Raw genomic sequence first — 15576 nt, 5'->3', positions numbered from 1 at the left:
AGAAACAATGCTTTAGGCTTCAGTACTGAAGAACAGATACCAGTTCACACCACAAGATGGGAGTGTTGAGTCGCACATCTCAGGATTGTAAGTACTCGCTGTGACCACAGGAGCAGCTTGTTGCTTTGGATCTGAAAATGAACTCCTGCAGGTCAAATGCTGCTTTGATACATAAATGCAACCCTTTGACCTTGCAACAAATCCAGATCAGTTTGATACAAAACAGATTACTGAGTACATTTTGTTTTGTGTCATGAACAAATTTCGGAATATGTCAGAAGCCCATTGTCATTGCTGTTTATGTTTATGTTTGTCTGGCAGTCGGTGAGCCCCTAGTGGTATTTTGTGGACTTTAATCAGGAAATGTTTTGCACTATTGGATTCCCATATGACCTTTAGTCAGGTCATTTTATGTGCAAATTCTATCTATATTCTATCATATGACTGTTGGCGATGCATCACCTCGAATGAGTTGTACTACATTTTGTAAAAAGAGGAAATTCTGCTGGTATTTTTTGTCTCTGACATCTGTTAAATGTTGCAATATCATGTGATATTCAAGGAAAATGTCTCAACCACCAGACCATTAAGAATGATCTTATCCATTGTAATAAGTAAACAATGAGTATGTTTTTCCCCCCTCACCCATGATCCATATTGTATATGAAGTCATTCTGGGCTTTATTGAGCATCTACGTTATCTTGCATTCAGAAAATTAATATAGTTCAATGATTTTAAACTAAATGGAGGCATGACAATAGTGATTTCTTTGGATGGGAGTCCGCTCTGCCTTAGCCAATGGGGGTCAAGTCATATGGCTTGGGTCTGGTAGCTATGGGTGGGGGAGGGGTTGTTTTCTTTCAATATCTCCTCTGAGCCAATAAGCAAGAGTGGTGCTGAATGAATCCAATTATCATCTACAAACCATCCCCAGTGACACCTTGCATCAACCAGTCCACAATACGCTTTTAGCAAGTTTGTCTATGGTTCCCATGCACAATGAGATTGTTCTTTTATGTAGAAATGATGTATAATAATATTTTTTTGTATGATTTATTATCCAAAAGCCCCCTTTAATTTAAATGGGAATGTTTCCAAAGTAACATAAAGATAACAGTTCCACACTATTTGAAAAATGCATGCACTGTATCTGGTTGCTCCACTTCTTCCCTGAGGCTAGACCTAACTCATGATTAGATTCAAGATTAGGTTTCAGACATATTTCAAATTAATATTAAGTTATTTTTTTAATTTTAAAACAGGAATTTAAAATTGATCTGCACATGACATATATATATATGTAATTATCCATATTTGAAAGGAAGCTTATGCAATATGTGCGTTAATTGTTGCTTATCATGGCCATTGATATCCACTAAAAAGTGTGTTAGTTACAACTCTTATTATATTGTCTGATTATAAGGACTTGTCTCGTTCAATTCAAAATACTAAGTGGCCATTGTCTCCAGCTACAAAGCCTTGTGGAACATTATGTCCCGAAATTGTGCTACTGTCTCTTTAAGAATACCAGCCCTATCCGTCTACAACTGTTTTATGCAAATATGACAAGCCGAACGTGCCGTCAGCCAATCACAGGCGGGTTCTAACCGCGGGAGATCTGAATTTCGCGGGACGAAGTTTGGCGGTAAAAAAAAAAGAGAAGCCGTTCTTCTCCTGCTCTTGTCCTGTTGTATGGAGAGCGGAGCTCGGAGGTGGACGGACAGGAGTCACAGACCGGGTCGGATTCCGCATCAAGAGGGAGTCACAATAAATCTCAAAATCTCGCGGTGGAACCTTGATCTCAATGAGAGCTGAACTCCTTGTGGTACCGGACTTTAAAATACGATATGTCTTAAGTAGATTATTTATTTAACCGGCAGTTTCTTTTTCGTAACTTGTAGAGCAAGTTACCTCCGCACTCTTGTTACCGGACAAAGGATAACAAAAACACGGACGAGTCTAGCTGTGTTTACTGGCGGATATTTAAGGAAATACGTCTCTTCCACGCAGTCTTGAATGCGATAGGTTGATTTCAGTTGCTATTGACTCATTTTGTTATTATACTGGCCGGTTTGACACGTATGTTCATACGAAACACACAACAGCAGCAGCAACGTATAGTAACAAGGGGGGCGATTTAGCAGCGTTGTGTGTGTGTGTGTGATTAGCTTCCAGCTTGACCAATCCGGTTAAATTTAGTTTACTCAGGGAAAAATGATGCGGATGCCTAAAGGCGTCTCTCCGGCGTCGGGTCGGCCGGTAGTGGGGCTGCCTTGCCCCCAGCAGAAGATGAGGGTTTTGCCCAGCGGAGCGGTGAAGACCGAGTTCTTCAGCACCGGACTGTCCAGCCCGCCGATGAGCACGGTACCGGCCGGCTACTTCACCCAGATCTGCAACACCGCCGCGGCCGAACAAAGAGCCAACAGCCTGTATTCAACCCCCCACGGGCCAGAGGCTAAACCCATCAGATCATCCTCCGGGCGGATGCCGGTAAGGAATCAAGCGCACACCACGGGCCTGCACAAAGTGTGTGTCCAGTAACAATATGTGGGTCATGTGGGCGAAATGCTTGGTGATTTCCATTGGTATGCGTGTGGAGCAGCGTTCGGGGGCACGTTCAAATATGTTTTGACGTGATAAGCCACAGAGGAGCCTCTGTGACTGCGTGTGAATGCTGTCTGTCCCCTTTTGCCTGCCATGTTGAGTGTGACGTCTTCCCCCCCCCCCCCCCCCCCCCCACCGCAGTCCAGCTGTAGCTAGACAAGACCAGACGGTGTGTGTGTGTGTGTATAAACGTGTTTTTTTGGGAGGGTGGGTATAGTTGATAGTGTTTGGAGAGTGTTTGGGGCCCCTGGCTTGTGAAAAGGAAGGATGAGTGGCTTCCACAGTGGCTGGGAGAGGGGCAGCTTTTACACGGTCAAACAATGACTAGGCCGGTGGCAGACATTAATGTAAACACAGCGTTTTACTGTTCTGTTAACCCTTGGGAACTAAAAAAAAAAAAGTCCAGAGTCATTAGTTGCATTTGGACAGGTTTCCTTTTTTGTGTGGTTACACCCGTATAACAGCTGGTCCGACTGCAACTGTCATCGAGGCGACACAGGACGTAAACCTGTTCACGTCACTGTGGGAAGGAGGTGGAGGTCAGAGGTCAGAGCTGGACGACCGGTGGGGAAAAAGAGCTCTTTGACACGCTGAAATGTGATTTGGTGAATATATTGTGCTATTCCTGTTGGTGTGGCAAACCGTAGGCTTCCTATTGTTGAAGGATTATTTGAGAGGCTCTATAATCTGAGAGGATTGGATCACACCTGCTTTTTGTTTTTTCTTATATGGTCTGTTTTGTTTTCCATCCTGCTGGCCCGGCAGTCTTTTTTAGAGTTGATGAACTGCAGCAGAGCTAAAGGGGTTACAGGCCAGGGTCTCCAAATCTCATGTTAACCCCCTGCCCTTTGAGCCTGTGCTCACTAATAGGCCTGTCGAGAGGATAAGCCGGACATAAGTAAAGTGAGAAATAGGCTACCACCTGGCTTATCATATGCCAAGGTGAACTTGATTACAGTTATAGTCTGTATGTATTCTCGGATTCGTACGTCACGTGTCTAGAATTCCCCATTTTGTTCAGTGACAGGGAAATGTGTATTTCCCCTTTTTTTTTTTTAATCCAGCATTAAGACCAGTTCATGTGACAGATTGTTGGTCCATAACTGGCCCGGGCTAATGTAGAGTGTCTTGGATGCGGGGTGATGGGGTTTAATACGCACATCGTAACCATGCAATAATCCTCATATGGGCACATGTTGCTGATAGGGAGCCAGGGTGCTGAGTGTGTTTTCTCACTGACAATGTTGTCTACTATTTGCTGTCGTTAACCCTTGTTTTAATTTGAAGAAAATCAAGTGTTCTTAGTTATTGCACATGATCACAGAGGACGCAGGAAATCTCTGTTGAAGTGGGAAAGGGCCGATGCACTTTTGAAATAGCAGAGCGTGTTTCAAAAGTCCCACGGTCATGAAACTTCCTCGGCACATTTCAATACGTAACGTACATTTTTTTTCTTGCAAACAAATAACGCCATGAGTAGGCGACGAGGCTCAACGTGTATCTAGTCCCTGCCCTAAACAAATAAAAGATAACAGCCTAGTTATCCCATTGGTCTTCAAACACTTTCATTCCTTCTACCCTGCCTCAAAACATTTAAGTGACCTCCTTTTTATTCTTATTTTTTTTTACTTAAGAACACTTGTTTTGATGCTTTTCTTCTGAGGGCATTCTCGTCTCTGACATGAACATCATTTTCTAAATTACCGACGGCTGCATGCGCAGTATTTTATGACCCAAATGCTGCAAAAATTAAATTCTCTGCTTTCGGTTGTCACTTTTACATTAATGGTACATAACGCAACAATAGCTGCAAAGATGCCATTATTATGATTTATGTTTAAAGTTCAATAGTAGTGACTACGGTGTCCTCTTCATGGGCTTGCTGACACAGCAGCTTTGTAGCTTGTTCTGTCATGTTTACAGGAAGTGTTGCTTCTTTCTGTACAGCTCACTTCCTTCAACTTAAACAACAACACAACAACCACTGTCTTCTTTTTTAAAAAGCTGTAACAAGGATGCTTGGCTCAGCATAAAAAGCATGAGTCCCCTTGAAGTACAAACAAATCTAGACAACAATCATGCTGCATAATCCCACGCTTGAACGCTCACTCGTGGGTTGCTTGCTGTCAAAAACCCTGAGAAAAAGTTAACGTTTGACTGAATGAAGATCTTGTCTTCACTTATTAATCATCCCGACTGCAGTAAAAAGAGACGCATCGGTGATTATCATGTGACTTTAAACCAGGGTGTGTAGACTCCTGATAATAATGTGTCATTTTAGTTTCCTTTTCGAAATGATAGGCATGTAAATGTGTTACAGGGTTCATGCCTCCCTACAAAGTCCAGGGAAGCCCTCTCCGCCACTTTCGAATCAAAATCTCGTCTTCAAAGCAAACTGGTGACCTTTTTTACTAAAGGTGACCTTTTTACTAAAGCCAAATGGCAACAAGACGCATCGGCATAATGTCCACCGGGAACAATGGCCCACTTATTCCCTGCTTATGTCACATGTGTGTCCCCAGATTTACATGGAATGTCTGCAATCTGCAAAAGCTGCATCAGCAATGACATCTTTATGAATGACTTTACTCCTCTTTCTTATAACTACTAGTGTCGCCTAGAATCCCCATGTGGTTCTTCATGGTTCCCCTCTGGTGAGCCCCCATTCAGACTGTGATGACACCCGGGTGTGACACTGGCCAACTTTATGCACTCACCCAGTATCTACCTCTCTGTCTGCCTCTCATTCACCTTGTTTTACCCCGGCCCCAGACCACCCTCTGGCCCTGAAGCACGATGTCCTCAATGGGGGGAAGTTTTGCATTTCAAAGCAGTCTGCTCCCCCTCTCTCTCTCCACCACCAACCCAAATGGGCAGATCCACCCTTTCTTTCACCTCGGGAGCCACGTTGACACTTGCATCCTCAATGCAGGCATTGCTTTTCACTCATGGGTGTGGTGGTCGAGGGGTTTTGTGTGCAGAGGAGTAGATGTCCGCAGGCATACTGTAACCATCCGCCATCGGCTTGGATGGAATCTGTTTCCCATGCAGCCGGACAGACCAGGTCTGTTGGTTTGCACAGAGGACTGCAGAAGTCCTTCACGTGACTGTGACTTTGTGTGTGTGTGAAACGCCGCGGTGGAGATTTCACCACGGCAGCGGCAGGAGTCGTCCAAAGAATGCGGAGCACACAGAAGGAGCCACGTGTGGTTCTTTGGGTGTAACTGAGCAGGCGAGGCTTGGAGATAAAGAGCTAATGGGAGTGTGTTTGGCTCGGGCCTTTCCCATTTCCTCTCACAGCAGTCGGCCTAAACGGTGGCTTGCTGCACGGCAACCACACAGGAACTTGAGTTTAAATCGATAACATACCCCCGACTACGAAAATTGCTGGGCACATAATGTCCAGCTTGCCTAGTAGTTGAAAGACAACAGCTCATCTTTCCACCACATGAAACTGTGTTTGCGTAATACAGTTGACTCACCAGAGAAATCCCTCATGCCGAAAAAAAAGGAGCACCCAAGCCCCCACCCTCACCCATACAGCTGCAGGGCGAAACCGTTGGTTCCCCTCTTACGACATGTCAGCATGCTTGGGTTGCAACTCTCAAACTACAAGCCTGAGAAATGTAGACACAGTGTGACTTTATTTGCACATTTAGGCCATAAAAGTTGACCTTATTTTGTCAAGGCTGCTCTTTTTGTGCATTTCTTATCCTGGGCCTGAAGGAATCGGACAATCCAGTAAAACCAGACAGATCCCCTCTCTGTTTTAACTACAGCTGTCACCGACTGCTTGTTGACACTCTACCACCGCTATCTTGTTCCTCCATGTGACCCCTGGTGTCTGGCCGCTCCTGTCAGGCCACCGAGCCAGCAAAAACACAGCTTTTAATCCCAACAAATAAATGCTTAAGCATGTCACAAGTTTGTAGCCGGGCCACTGCCCTGACCGATGTATTTCTCAGTAATAATGAAGTCGCCAGCAGCTCGTACACTTGCTGTGACGCCCCAGATGTCACCAGTCAACAGGTGGACGTGTCAGGGAGGCACACTGGGACAATAGCAGCTTTCACTATCCCCCCCTCATTCACACAGGCGCATCCACACGTGGTAAAGTCAATTCAGGACCCCCCCACACCCCCCCTCCCGTCTCTGGAAAAGTCAGTTGCCTAAACCTGTTGGCAAAAATCGCCGTGGTGACAACAAGGGAATACTGTTGCCAAGTATTTTTGAAAGCGTATGAAGGAAAGTTGAAAGGATAAGAAGGGGACATGATCATAGATGACTGAGGTCTTGAGAAGATCTGGCAAATTACCCAGCACCCTCGGTAACGCCTGGCTGTGGAGGAAAGGGGACTGATTCCAGGGATTTCCTCACATTTTGCAGGTAGTGGGGTTGAGAGACGATGGCCTCGTTTCTCTATCCACCCCCATGACCACGCACAAGACCGCCCCCTCTTGAAGTGTGACGGGGGTGCTTTGTTCCTGCACTTGGGGGCTGTTGGCACATTTACAACACTTTCAACAACCCCCCATTTAGCACTTTTACCAGCATTGTTTCACCACTTGGCGGGACGTGCCCTACACACTTCTTTCTCATGGTTTTAACTTGTCAAGTAGGATGAATGCTTGTTTCCAGCAGGCCACAGGAAAGAACTCAGATGGGGAACATATATATTCACTCTGTATATTCTTATGACAGAATGATTATGTCATTGTGAATGCTGCAGCTATAAGAAACTCGCTTATATTTCATTTTGACTAATGTACAATATACTCTCTTGGCTTCTCTAGGCTAAAAGGAAGCTGGATCTAGAGGACCCTCTTTACCTGCCAGAGTTCCGCACACCAAAAGGCAAAGGCAGCATCGCAGCAAGGATACCAAGTCCAAGGAGTGAGTACATCTACTAAAACACAGATCAGGATGGATAGATGAGAAAAAGAATGAAGTCTAATATAGTTCTTCTATTCAAGTCAAATCAAGTTCACAGTACAAAAAAGGAGAAACAAAAGAGTGGCCCTGCATCCACGGGGAGCAGGATCCACACAGTTATAACTTAAGCAGGATAAGGCCGGGTAATATAAGTAGGTAACTTGTTAACTTACCATATCCATATATGATATGTGATTTTCTCCATATCACCCAGCCCTATCGTAGAATTTGGTCAACAGAAGTATCCAATTTAATTATGAAAAAGAGCATAAATATACTGTATGTACAAAGAGATACGTCTTAGGAAGTTGCGCAAAGAATGCAGATCAGGTGAGTGGACGGAGTTGTATAGTTGTGGGGTAAAAAAGGCTAATTATTAAACCAATAACAATGAAAACATTTTTTAAAAACATTGCACCTTTTTTAGCATGTTTATCTTCTCACACCTGTTGAGTTCTTGGGAGGAGACCCAGCTGTGGTAGCTTATATTTTCAGTTAAATATCTACATATCTTTGTCTCTTGATCCGGATCTCTTATGTCTAACCGTCTGCGTCTTTGCTCTCAGCTCCAAAGTCTCCAGGGGAGCGGACACGTTACGACACCTCCTTGGGCCTGCTGACGAAGAAGTTTGTGGGTCTGATCGCAGAGTCTCCTGATGGAGTTCTTGACCTGAACTGGGCCACTGAGGTCCTGGAGGTCCAGAAGAGGCGTATCTATGACATCACCAATGTCCTGGAGGGAGTCCAGCTCATCCGAAAGAAGTCCAAGAACAACATCCAGTGGTTGTAAGTACCAGTGCAACGTTAGCTTTTTTTTTACCAACATTCGATTCTTGGTGGGAGTTCCAGACACGAGAGTGACGCCCAAAACATTTTTTCTTTGTGGTTGTCGACCACAGTTCATCCGATAAACACTTCTCTCAACACAGATACAGTTTATTTGCTTCTCTCAAAACTGCTCAGACAAGTCCTTTGATATGTTCCAAGCCAACTGCCAAACATATTTACTCTCTGTGAATTGCAGAATAACAGGCGCTTCTCATGTTTAGAAGTGATCAGAGGTTCCCTCAAGGCGACTCCAGGCGGTAGTAAAAATACACCCAATTCTTTGAGACTGCGACTTAAATTTTAAGATATAGAATAAGAATATATAAACAAGATGTAAGAGATTTTCAAATCCAGTACAACACCATCACCTACCAGTTAAACTGACCATTGAGTGAATCATGAAAATCAATTTCAAAAGGTTTGTTGAATATCTGTTGAGTGGCTACAACTCAATGTCATTATTCCTGCTCACACTGACGTTATCTGCCCTCTAGTGGCTGTTTGGAGGCATTGTCCCCAACTGAACCTCCACTGAACCATGCGGGCTACTTTCTACCTATTACATTGTGTTTCTTTGCTTTTGAGTTGTAATGACATCACAGTTCTTGCTGGAATCAGATGATCACATGTTTTTATTTTTTTATTTTTTTTATTTAGGGTTGGAGATGTATTTGAGGGTGGTGCTGGTGGAGGAGAAAAGGCTTGCGCTCTGAGGAAGGAGCTCGGAGACCTGGAGAGAGTAGAGCGGTCTCTGGATGAACTGATCCACTCCAGTACGGCGCAGCTCAAACAGCTCACTGAATACGAAGACAATAAAAGATATCCTTTACATCTCGGCGTGCGAGTGTGCATCATTCTGTGGAGTCCGGTTACATATGCAATCTGTCCACTTCATTCCTGCTGCCGTTATCACCCTTGACCACACACTGTACGTTGGGCTATGTGACCTATCAGGACATCCGCTCCATCGGCAGCCTTCGAGATCAGACGGTCATTGCGGTCAAGGCCCCCGCTGACACCAAACTGGAGGTGCCGGACACGGCAGCGGTAAGAAAACACATATTTAAGCAAACAGAAACTCTCCTAAAGACGGAAACGATACATTCAATGAAACTATGAGCGTTTTACTGTATATTTTTATTTAAAAATGATCTTTTTTCCCCTTTCGACTTGCAGCAGGGGTCATTACAGATCTATTTAAAGAGTAAGAACGGCCCCATTGAAGTCTACCTGTGTCCAGAGGAAGGTCTTGAAGATGCAAGTCCAGTCAAAAGCGCTGTCACCCCGAAACAGGAGTTCCCTCTGCCCCTAGGCCCTCCAACTGCCGCCTCGATGGCGCCACCAAGCTACAGCATCAAAGAGGAGCCTGCAGAATGTAAGCTGGGCTTTCTGTCGGGTCATGTACAGTCGGATTGTCCTCGACCCCACAGAGTTGAATCCCCTGGGCAGACTCTGCGGACCCCTCTCGTTGAGGAGTGTGAAAGTATTTTCGGTCCAACATTTTAGATGCCATAGGCTTAGACATAATCACCAGCTTTCCATGACTGTAATACCTGGTTAAGCATTACCTCTTTATTGATATAATAAAGAGAAGTTGGAGAAGTTGCAGTTTAAAGTGCCAAACCAATAAAGATTAGATTGAAAATACTAAAATAAGAAGGAAGAAATTAAAACAATGTGTCCAATAAAATGTTATGATACATTCTGAAAGTCATAAAAAGGAATGCAAATCACAATGATGACATCGACTACAAGTACAACTTGTAGAAGGATGAAAAAGTGCTAAATCTATTGATAATAATTACACATTTCATTAACATTCAAGAGACTTATGTTCTGTCTTTTTTTTTTCTTAATTACAGCCAACATATCTGCAGCAGCTGCAGCCACCTCCTCAGCTGCCGTCTCCACTTCCTCTCTGCTGGATGTGGAGGGTCTGCTGGGTTTGCCCCCCAGCCTGCTCCAGATGACGGAGGACCAGCTCCCTTGCACCTCATTCGCCCCAGACCCCAACACCCCCTTTGTCAGTTTCTCTCCCCCTTTGGACCACGACGATTACCTGTGGAGCCTGGAGGATAGCGAGGGAGTGTCCGATTTCTTCGACACCTACGATCTTGGTGAACTGTTGAAGAGCTGAGATGAAGGTGAAGGAGTTGTGAGGAGATTAGGGGAGGGGGCATTGTTAAATTGAATGCCTTGAGGTAGGAAATATTACACTATAAAGCCATAACTCTTTGTTTTTACTGCGTCTGTTTTAATGTCAATGATTCCAAAGGAGGAGTTACCCCCTTTGTTTATTTTAACAAAGTAAAAAAAAAAATCATTTGTACATGAAAAATGATCAGATCAGATGTGTAATCTCCATTAGGAATTGCTGTTTAAAAAAGCAGGGATGTTTTGGGATTTTCTGTCACATTTTCAGATCGTGCTCCAAATATGAAACGTGTATTAACTCTTACAGACACAGGAGGTCTTGTGCATATCAGATTCCCAGCAACACAATCCGTTGCATTCGGCTTTCAGGCAGTGTTTACAGTGTGATAACTCAGGAATTTTTTTTTTGCTTCTTCCTCGTTTTCCAAAGTAAATATTTTGTGCCACTCTTTGGCCCGTAGGGGGCAGCCTTGTATTATATCAGCTTTAACTGCCATGCAGCTTTATGTGACTCAATCACTGGATGAGAGTATGTTAACGCCACCGAGAACCTCACACAGGGTGTGTTTTTAAGAGTCTATCTTCAACACTGACCAAATTTTAAGCTGTGAATAATACCGGTCCTTGTAGATCCACAAGCATCTACAGCTTCCCAGAACCGTATGAATACTGATGTGGAGCTCATGTTGCTTCTGTCGGATCAGGTTTTTCTCTTGGCTGCCTTAAGCTTTATGTCGGGTCTCGTACCCGTTTGGTGCTGAATTGTGTGCCAAATTGTGAAAGGCGGCTTCTCCCAGATCCAGAGTTAATGACTGATATTACAAACTTTGTGAACATATACAATCTCCGACTTGGCAAGAACACTCACTCTTGCTGGTTTGGCAGCTTTATTTCAAATGTGCTCCTCTATTGATACGCATTTGCTGATTTTAATAGTGATATTTTGATATTTCGATTCAGTAGTGTGAAACTACTGTTGTATTTCTGAGGAAATAACTTAAAATAAATTAAATGCAGCATCTGGGTTACAGATGTGGTCGAACGGGGGGGGGGGGGGGGGGGGGGTAATTGATGTAATTGAGGTTTAATTAGAGTAGCGATTTTGCTTTTTCTTCTTGTTCAGAAATGGATGAAGTCTGTTGATTTAACAGCAACGGAAAACAAGAAGGAATTTATACCTTTTACTGTTCAAGTTTCAAGCCCATGAATGCTTTGTCACATGTAGTGGTGCAACCCTTTTTGAATGTCAAAGATGTGCACCCGAGGTCAGAGCAGCTGCAACTTTTATCTGTTTTGTTTCCTTTTTTCGAATCGTTCTTGATATTTGGAAATTTCAGTTTCATGCTTGTTGTTGTTTTTTTTTTTGGCTTTCCTCTACACTGCAGAGATAAGCTAATTGTCCTGTCCTAACAAAACTTGAAAATGTGTGTTTGTGTGCGTGTGACAGTTTGGGAAACGGGTGTCGTGGTGTGTTTGTGTGCGAGTTTTTACATTGTAGATTAGAGAATGTAAATTCAGAATTTGTAGGGGTTTTCTTTATTATTTTATTTTCAATTATCGTTATTTTTCTGGTATTTGTACATAATTTGTTTTGTATTTATACCTATTTTTTCTGACTTTTTCTGAAAGTCGGAACAGACCTTTTTACAGAAGGCACGACTGTTTTGTATGACATGCGGCACTTAATATTTTGTAATATTGTGTGGTCTGTTTGAAATTATTAAATAAATATTGAAGCCATGGTTTACAATTGGAACTGTGCTCCATTTAAGTCATGTCAGCAACCTGTAGAAAATGTTGAAATGTAGTTATTCCCACATTTTTCTTCCAACAACACTGCAGTGGAAATACATCCGGCAACGCACCATCCATCATGCATCACTGCATACCTTTTCTCCCCCCAAGCCTCTTCCTTAATCTGATGTGACTCTGTCTGGTAAATTCACTAACAAGGGATTTTGTTTTCAAAATCTGTAGTAAATTGGACTATTTTCTGTCTAAAACCAGCCAGGGCCACTGAAGATACAGGGATGTGGAGGTCCTAATAAGATGTGACATTCCCAGAGGAGAGAGAATAGAGTGACAATCGCAGTGAATGAGCTATAATCACATTCAGACAGGTAGACAAAAAACACTGATCTTTCTTTGTGAGTCGGTTGCTTTGGAAACGAGATCACAAAAGGGAGCGGACGCCCAAGAGGTCAAAGGTCAGTGGGTCACTGTGGAATTGTGCTAATGTGTTCTGGTGGGAAAGACATTTGCAAGGAGATAGACTATATAACAAGCTCAACTAAAAAAAACAGTTGAGCTTGTGTTTTAACCCTCACAAAGAAAATCTTTCATTCAACAGGTTTCTGCTCTTTAACCAACATCAGGTGTCTATTAGCGCCATAGTGACCATTAACAGATGTTGTGCACAACAGCTTGTGTATTTAACAAGAGATGATAAATGTCGGCGACCGCGGACACATAAGTTGCCTTTGACCGTGTGGTTTACGTGCTATCTAAACAGCAGGCCACCTCTGTCCCGTCACATTGCACCTTGAGACCAGTTGCTGTGACAACAAGGCAGGAGTCAATATTATTAGGTGAACGCTTTAATTGGCAAAATCTAAAAGGCCTCTTTGTGTGCTGGCAAGCGGCGGCTCGTCAATGAGCAACAACCTGAGGCCAAAACGCTGCGTGTCATTGCTGAGGGCCACGGCTGCTAGAGGGGGACACATAATGGTAGCATTATGTTCATTACTGAAAGTCTTGAACTGACTCTGGTGCACAATATGACTGTAGATGTTTGTATCGGACTTTAACTTTTTGCATTTTGTTCATCCCAGGGGTATAAAATGAGTTTATTAATGTAGTAATGTATATTTAATGGATACATAGAAGTTACTGGTATTCAATGACTCTTAAGTTGTTGTCAGACTTCCTAGTAAGTGTCTCGAATGACACTGTGACGTTGTTGTGATTATAACACAACACTGCATTTCGATTTATGAATCACAGACGAGCTTGACTACCTGCAACCCGTCTGGAAAAGACGTGATGACGTGACAAACATGCCGATGAGGGTGTCTGAGGGTGTGGTTGCTGGATAGGTACGGCACGTTGCCAGCTGCCATGTCACACAGGACATGCACGGCTGTACTGACGCCGAGACAAAGTGTCACAACACTTTTCGTGGTAGGGTTATTCCCCACTACTTCTTCATAGTGCAGTTGTGCAGGTTCCTGAAGCAGATTGTTGACAGCAGGGGCCCCGGCTTGTTCAAGACACTCCGTATGCTTATTCCAGGGGGAGACGGCTTCAAACAATAAATCAGACCCCTCTCTCTCTCTCTCGCTCTCCAGTCCTCCCATTTTCAGTCATCCATGTCGACCAGAAAAGGGGGTATTTTACGGTAAGCCTGGGTCTCCTGGCTCGACAGAGGTTGTAAATTGATAGCAGGACGAGCGGAGCTGAGTCAGTGGAGAGGGAGATTTTTCAGGGGGGGGAGGTTGGAGGACCTCGTGCTGCATCTGGGCTGCTGGGAAACAGCAAGGAAATCCTGGCAGCTGCAATCTTTACTGGAAGATGTCACTACGACCTCTGTGCTGCCGCTGCTTCGTGTGCGTCAGAGAGAGAGAGAGAGAGAGAGAGAGAAGCTGCATTTGGTGTGCCTCACTTCCTCAAAACCGAAGCGAGAAACGATGTGGAGGAAAAAAGAAAGGGAGCACTTGTTGATGATGAAGTAAAGAGTGAAATCACAATTAGCGGCGGTGGGAGAGAGAGTGTGTGTTGAGGACGTGACGACGAACAGGCGTGTGGTGTTTAGGAAGGAAAAGGGTGGAGACAAGGAGGGAAAGTCACTCCAGACAATGAAGTTTCTATCTATCTCCTTTCCTCTGTCATTCCACCTCACTGTACGGCCCATCTCCTCCTCACCCTCCACCTTCCAAAACTTATTTTCCTCTGTCGATTCCCCATTTCTCCTCCTCCTCCCCCCCTCCCTGTCCTTGTGTTCTCCACTATATGTTAGCTGAGCAAACCAGTTTGCTCGGTTTTACAATAGCACCCAGGCTGGAAGGCTGGCAGGCGCACAAAGGCTCTGCTTCTTTACAAGGGGCCGCAAAGAAACTGAAGGAGGCTATTGTTGGGACACAGCGAGCCTCTGCATTACATCAGCCCAGACATCCATGCAAAAAAAAAAAAAAAAATGCCTGCAACACATATGTTGCACACATATAATAGACATCTAGATACAACAAGCGAGCTCCATCTGCGCGTCTTCTTCTCTCCCCCTCGCTGATGATCTCACACATGCAAAAGAAACAATGGGTGAATGAGGCCCTGGTAAACTGGGTCAGCAAACCTTTTTATGTGGCTCGGCATTGTTTGAAGTTTGTCGCGTGCCCACACTTCCTTACAAGAGCGGACATTTTTTCTTAATGACCAAAAAGGTTAAAGAGAGTTTTCCCAGCTTTCCCCCCGTGGAGCTGCTCGAGTATGGGAGTGTGAGACACAGATATCGAATGCTGTGCACGTGCACGTTGGCGTCATCTGAGTTATTTGCCAAGCAAAGACACACAAAAAGAAGTTTGTCTATCTTGGTGAATATAAACACAGCACCACTGTGAGCTCACGCAGTAAAGACACGGCATCTATTCTGCGCTCTTTGCCCATGTGACAGTAAGTAGCTACAGAGAACAGAAAGAAAAAACCTTCACCACAAAGTGAGTCCGTTTTTTTCACAGGGGTTAAAATGACCTCAAGTTGCCTATAGAGCTGGGACAAATTTCCCCTTTATAAAGCTTATGTAGGCAAATATGTGGCGAGCCACTGAATTTGATGCCGCTTAAATCACCCATCTGCACTTCATAGTGTATTGTATCACTGCTCTCCCAGAGGCGAGGTTCAATGAGACACCTTTTTTCTTTCTTTGAGTTGTCATGCTTGACAATGCCAGGCATGCAGGAGTTATGTTCCATACACAACTATCATATTTTTTCCCCTCCACCTCTCTGAGGCGCTCCTTCCTTTTCATTCACTCTTGTCGGATGATTTCAGAAGGTCAGAGGGGA

General features: G+C 44.1%; 1 protein-coding gene across 1 annotated transcript; it reads left to right on the top strand.

Annotated features, from left to right (window-relative positions):
• The first annotated feature begins 1707 nt into the window (after positions 1-1707).
• Positions 1708-12263, top strand: e2f2 (E2F transcription factor 2). The gene is made up of 7 exons (XM_084012734.1): positions 1708-2491; positions 7399-7498; positions 8104-8323; positions 9023-9184; positions 9298-9412; positions 9542-9740; positions 10228-12263. Exons 1-7 carry the CDS (start codon positions 2216-2218, stop codon positions 10500-10502), a joined length of 1347 nt encoding a protein of 448 aa, XP_083868860.1. The 5' UTR covers positions 1708-2215; the 3' UTR covers positions 10503-12263.
• Positions 12264-15576: the final 3313 nt, after the last annotated feature.

This window comes from Eutrigla gurnardus (assembly GCF_963514095.1).
Source record: "Eutrigla gurnardus genome assembly, chromosome: 7".
Classification (NCBI taxonomy): Eukaryota; Metazoa; Chordata; class Actinopteri; order Perciformes; family Triglidae; genus Eutrigla; species Eutrigla gurnardus.
Note: the sequence above shows the minus strand (reverse complement) of the source record. Positions and strands in the feature narration are given on the sequence as shown.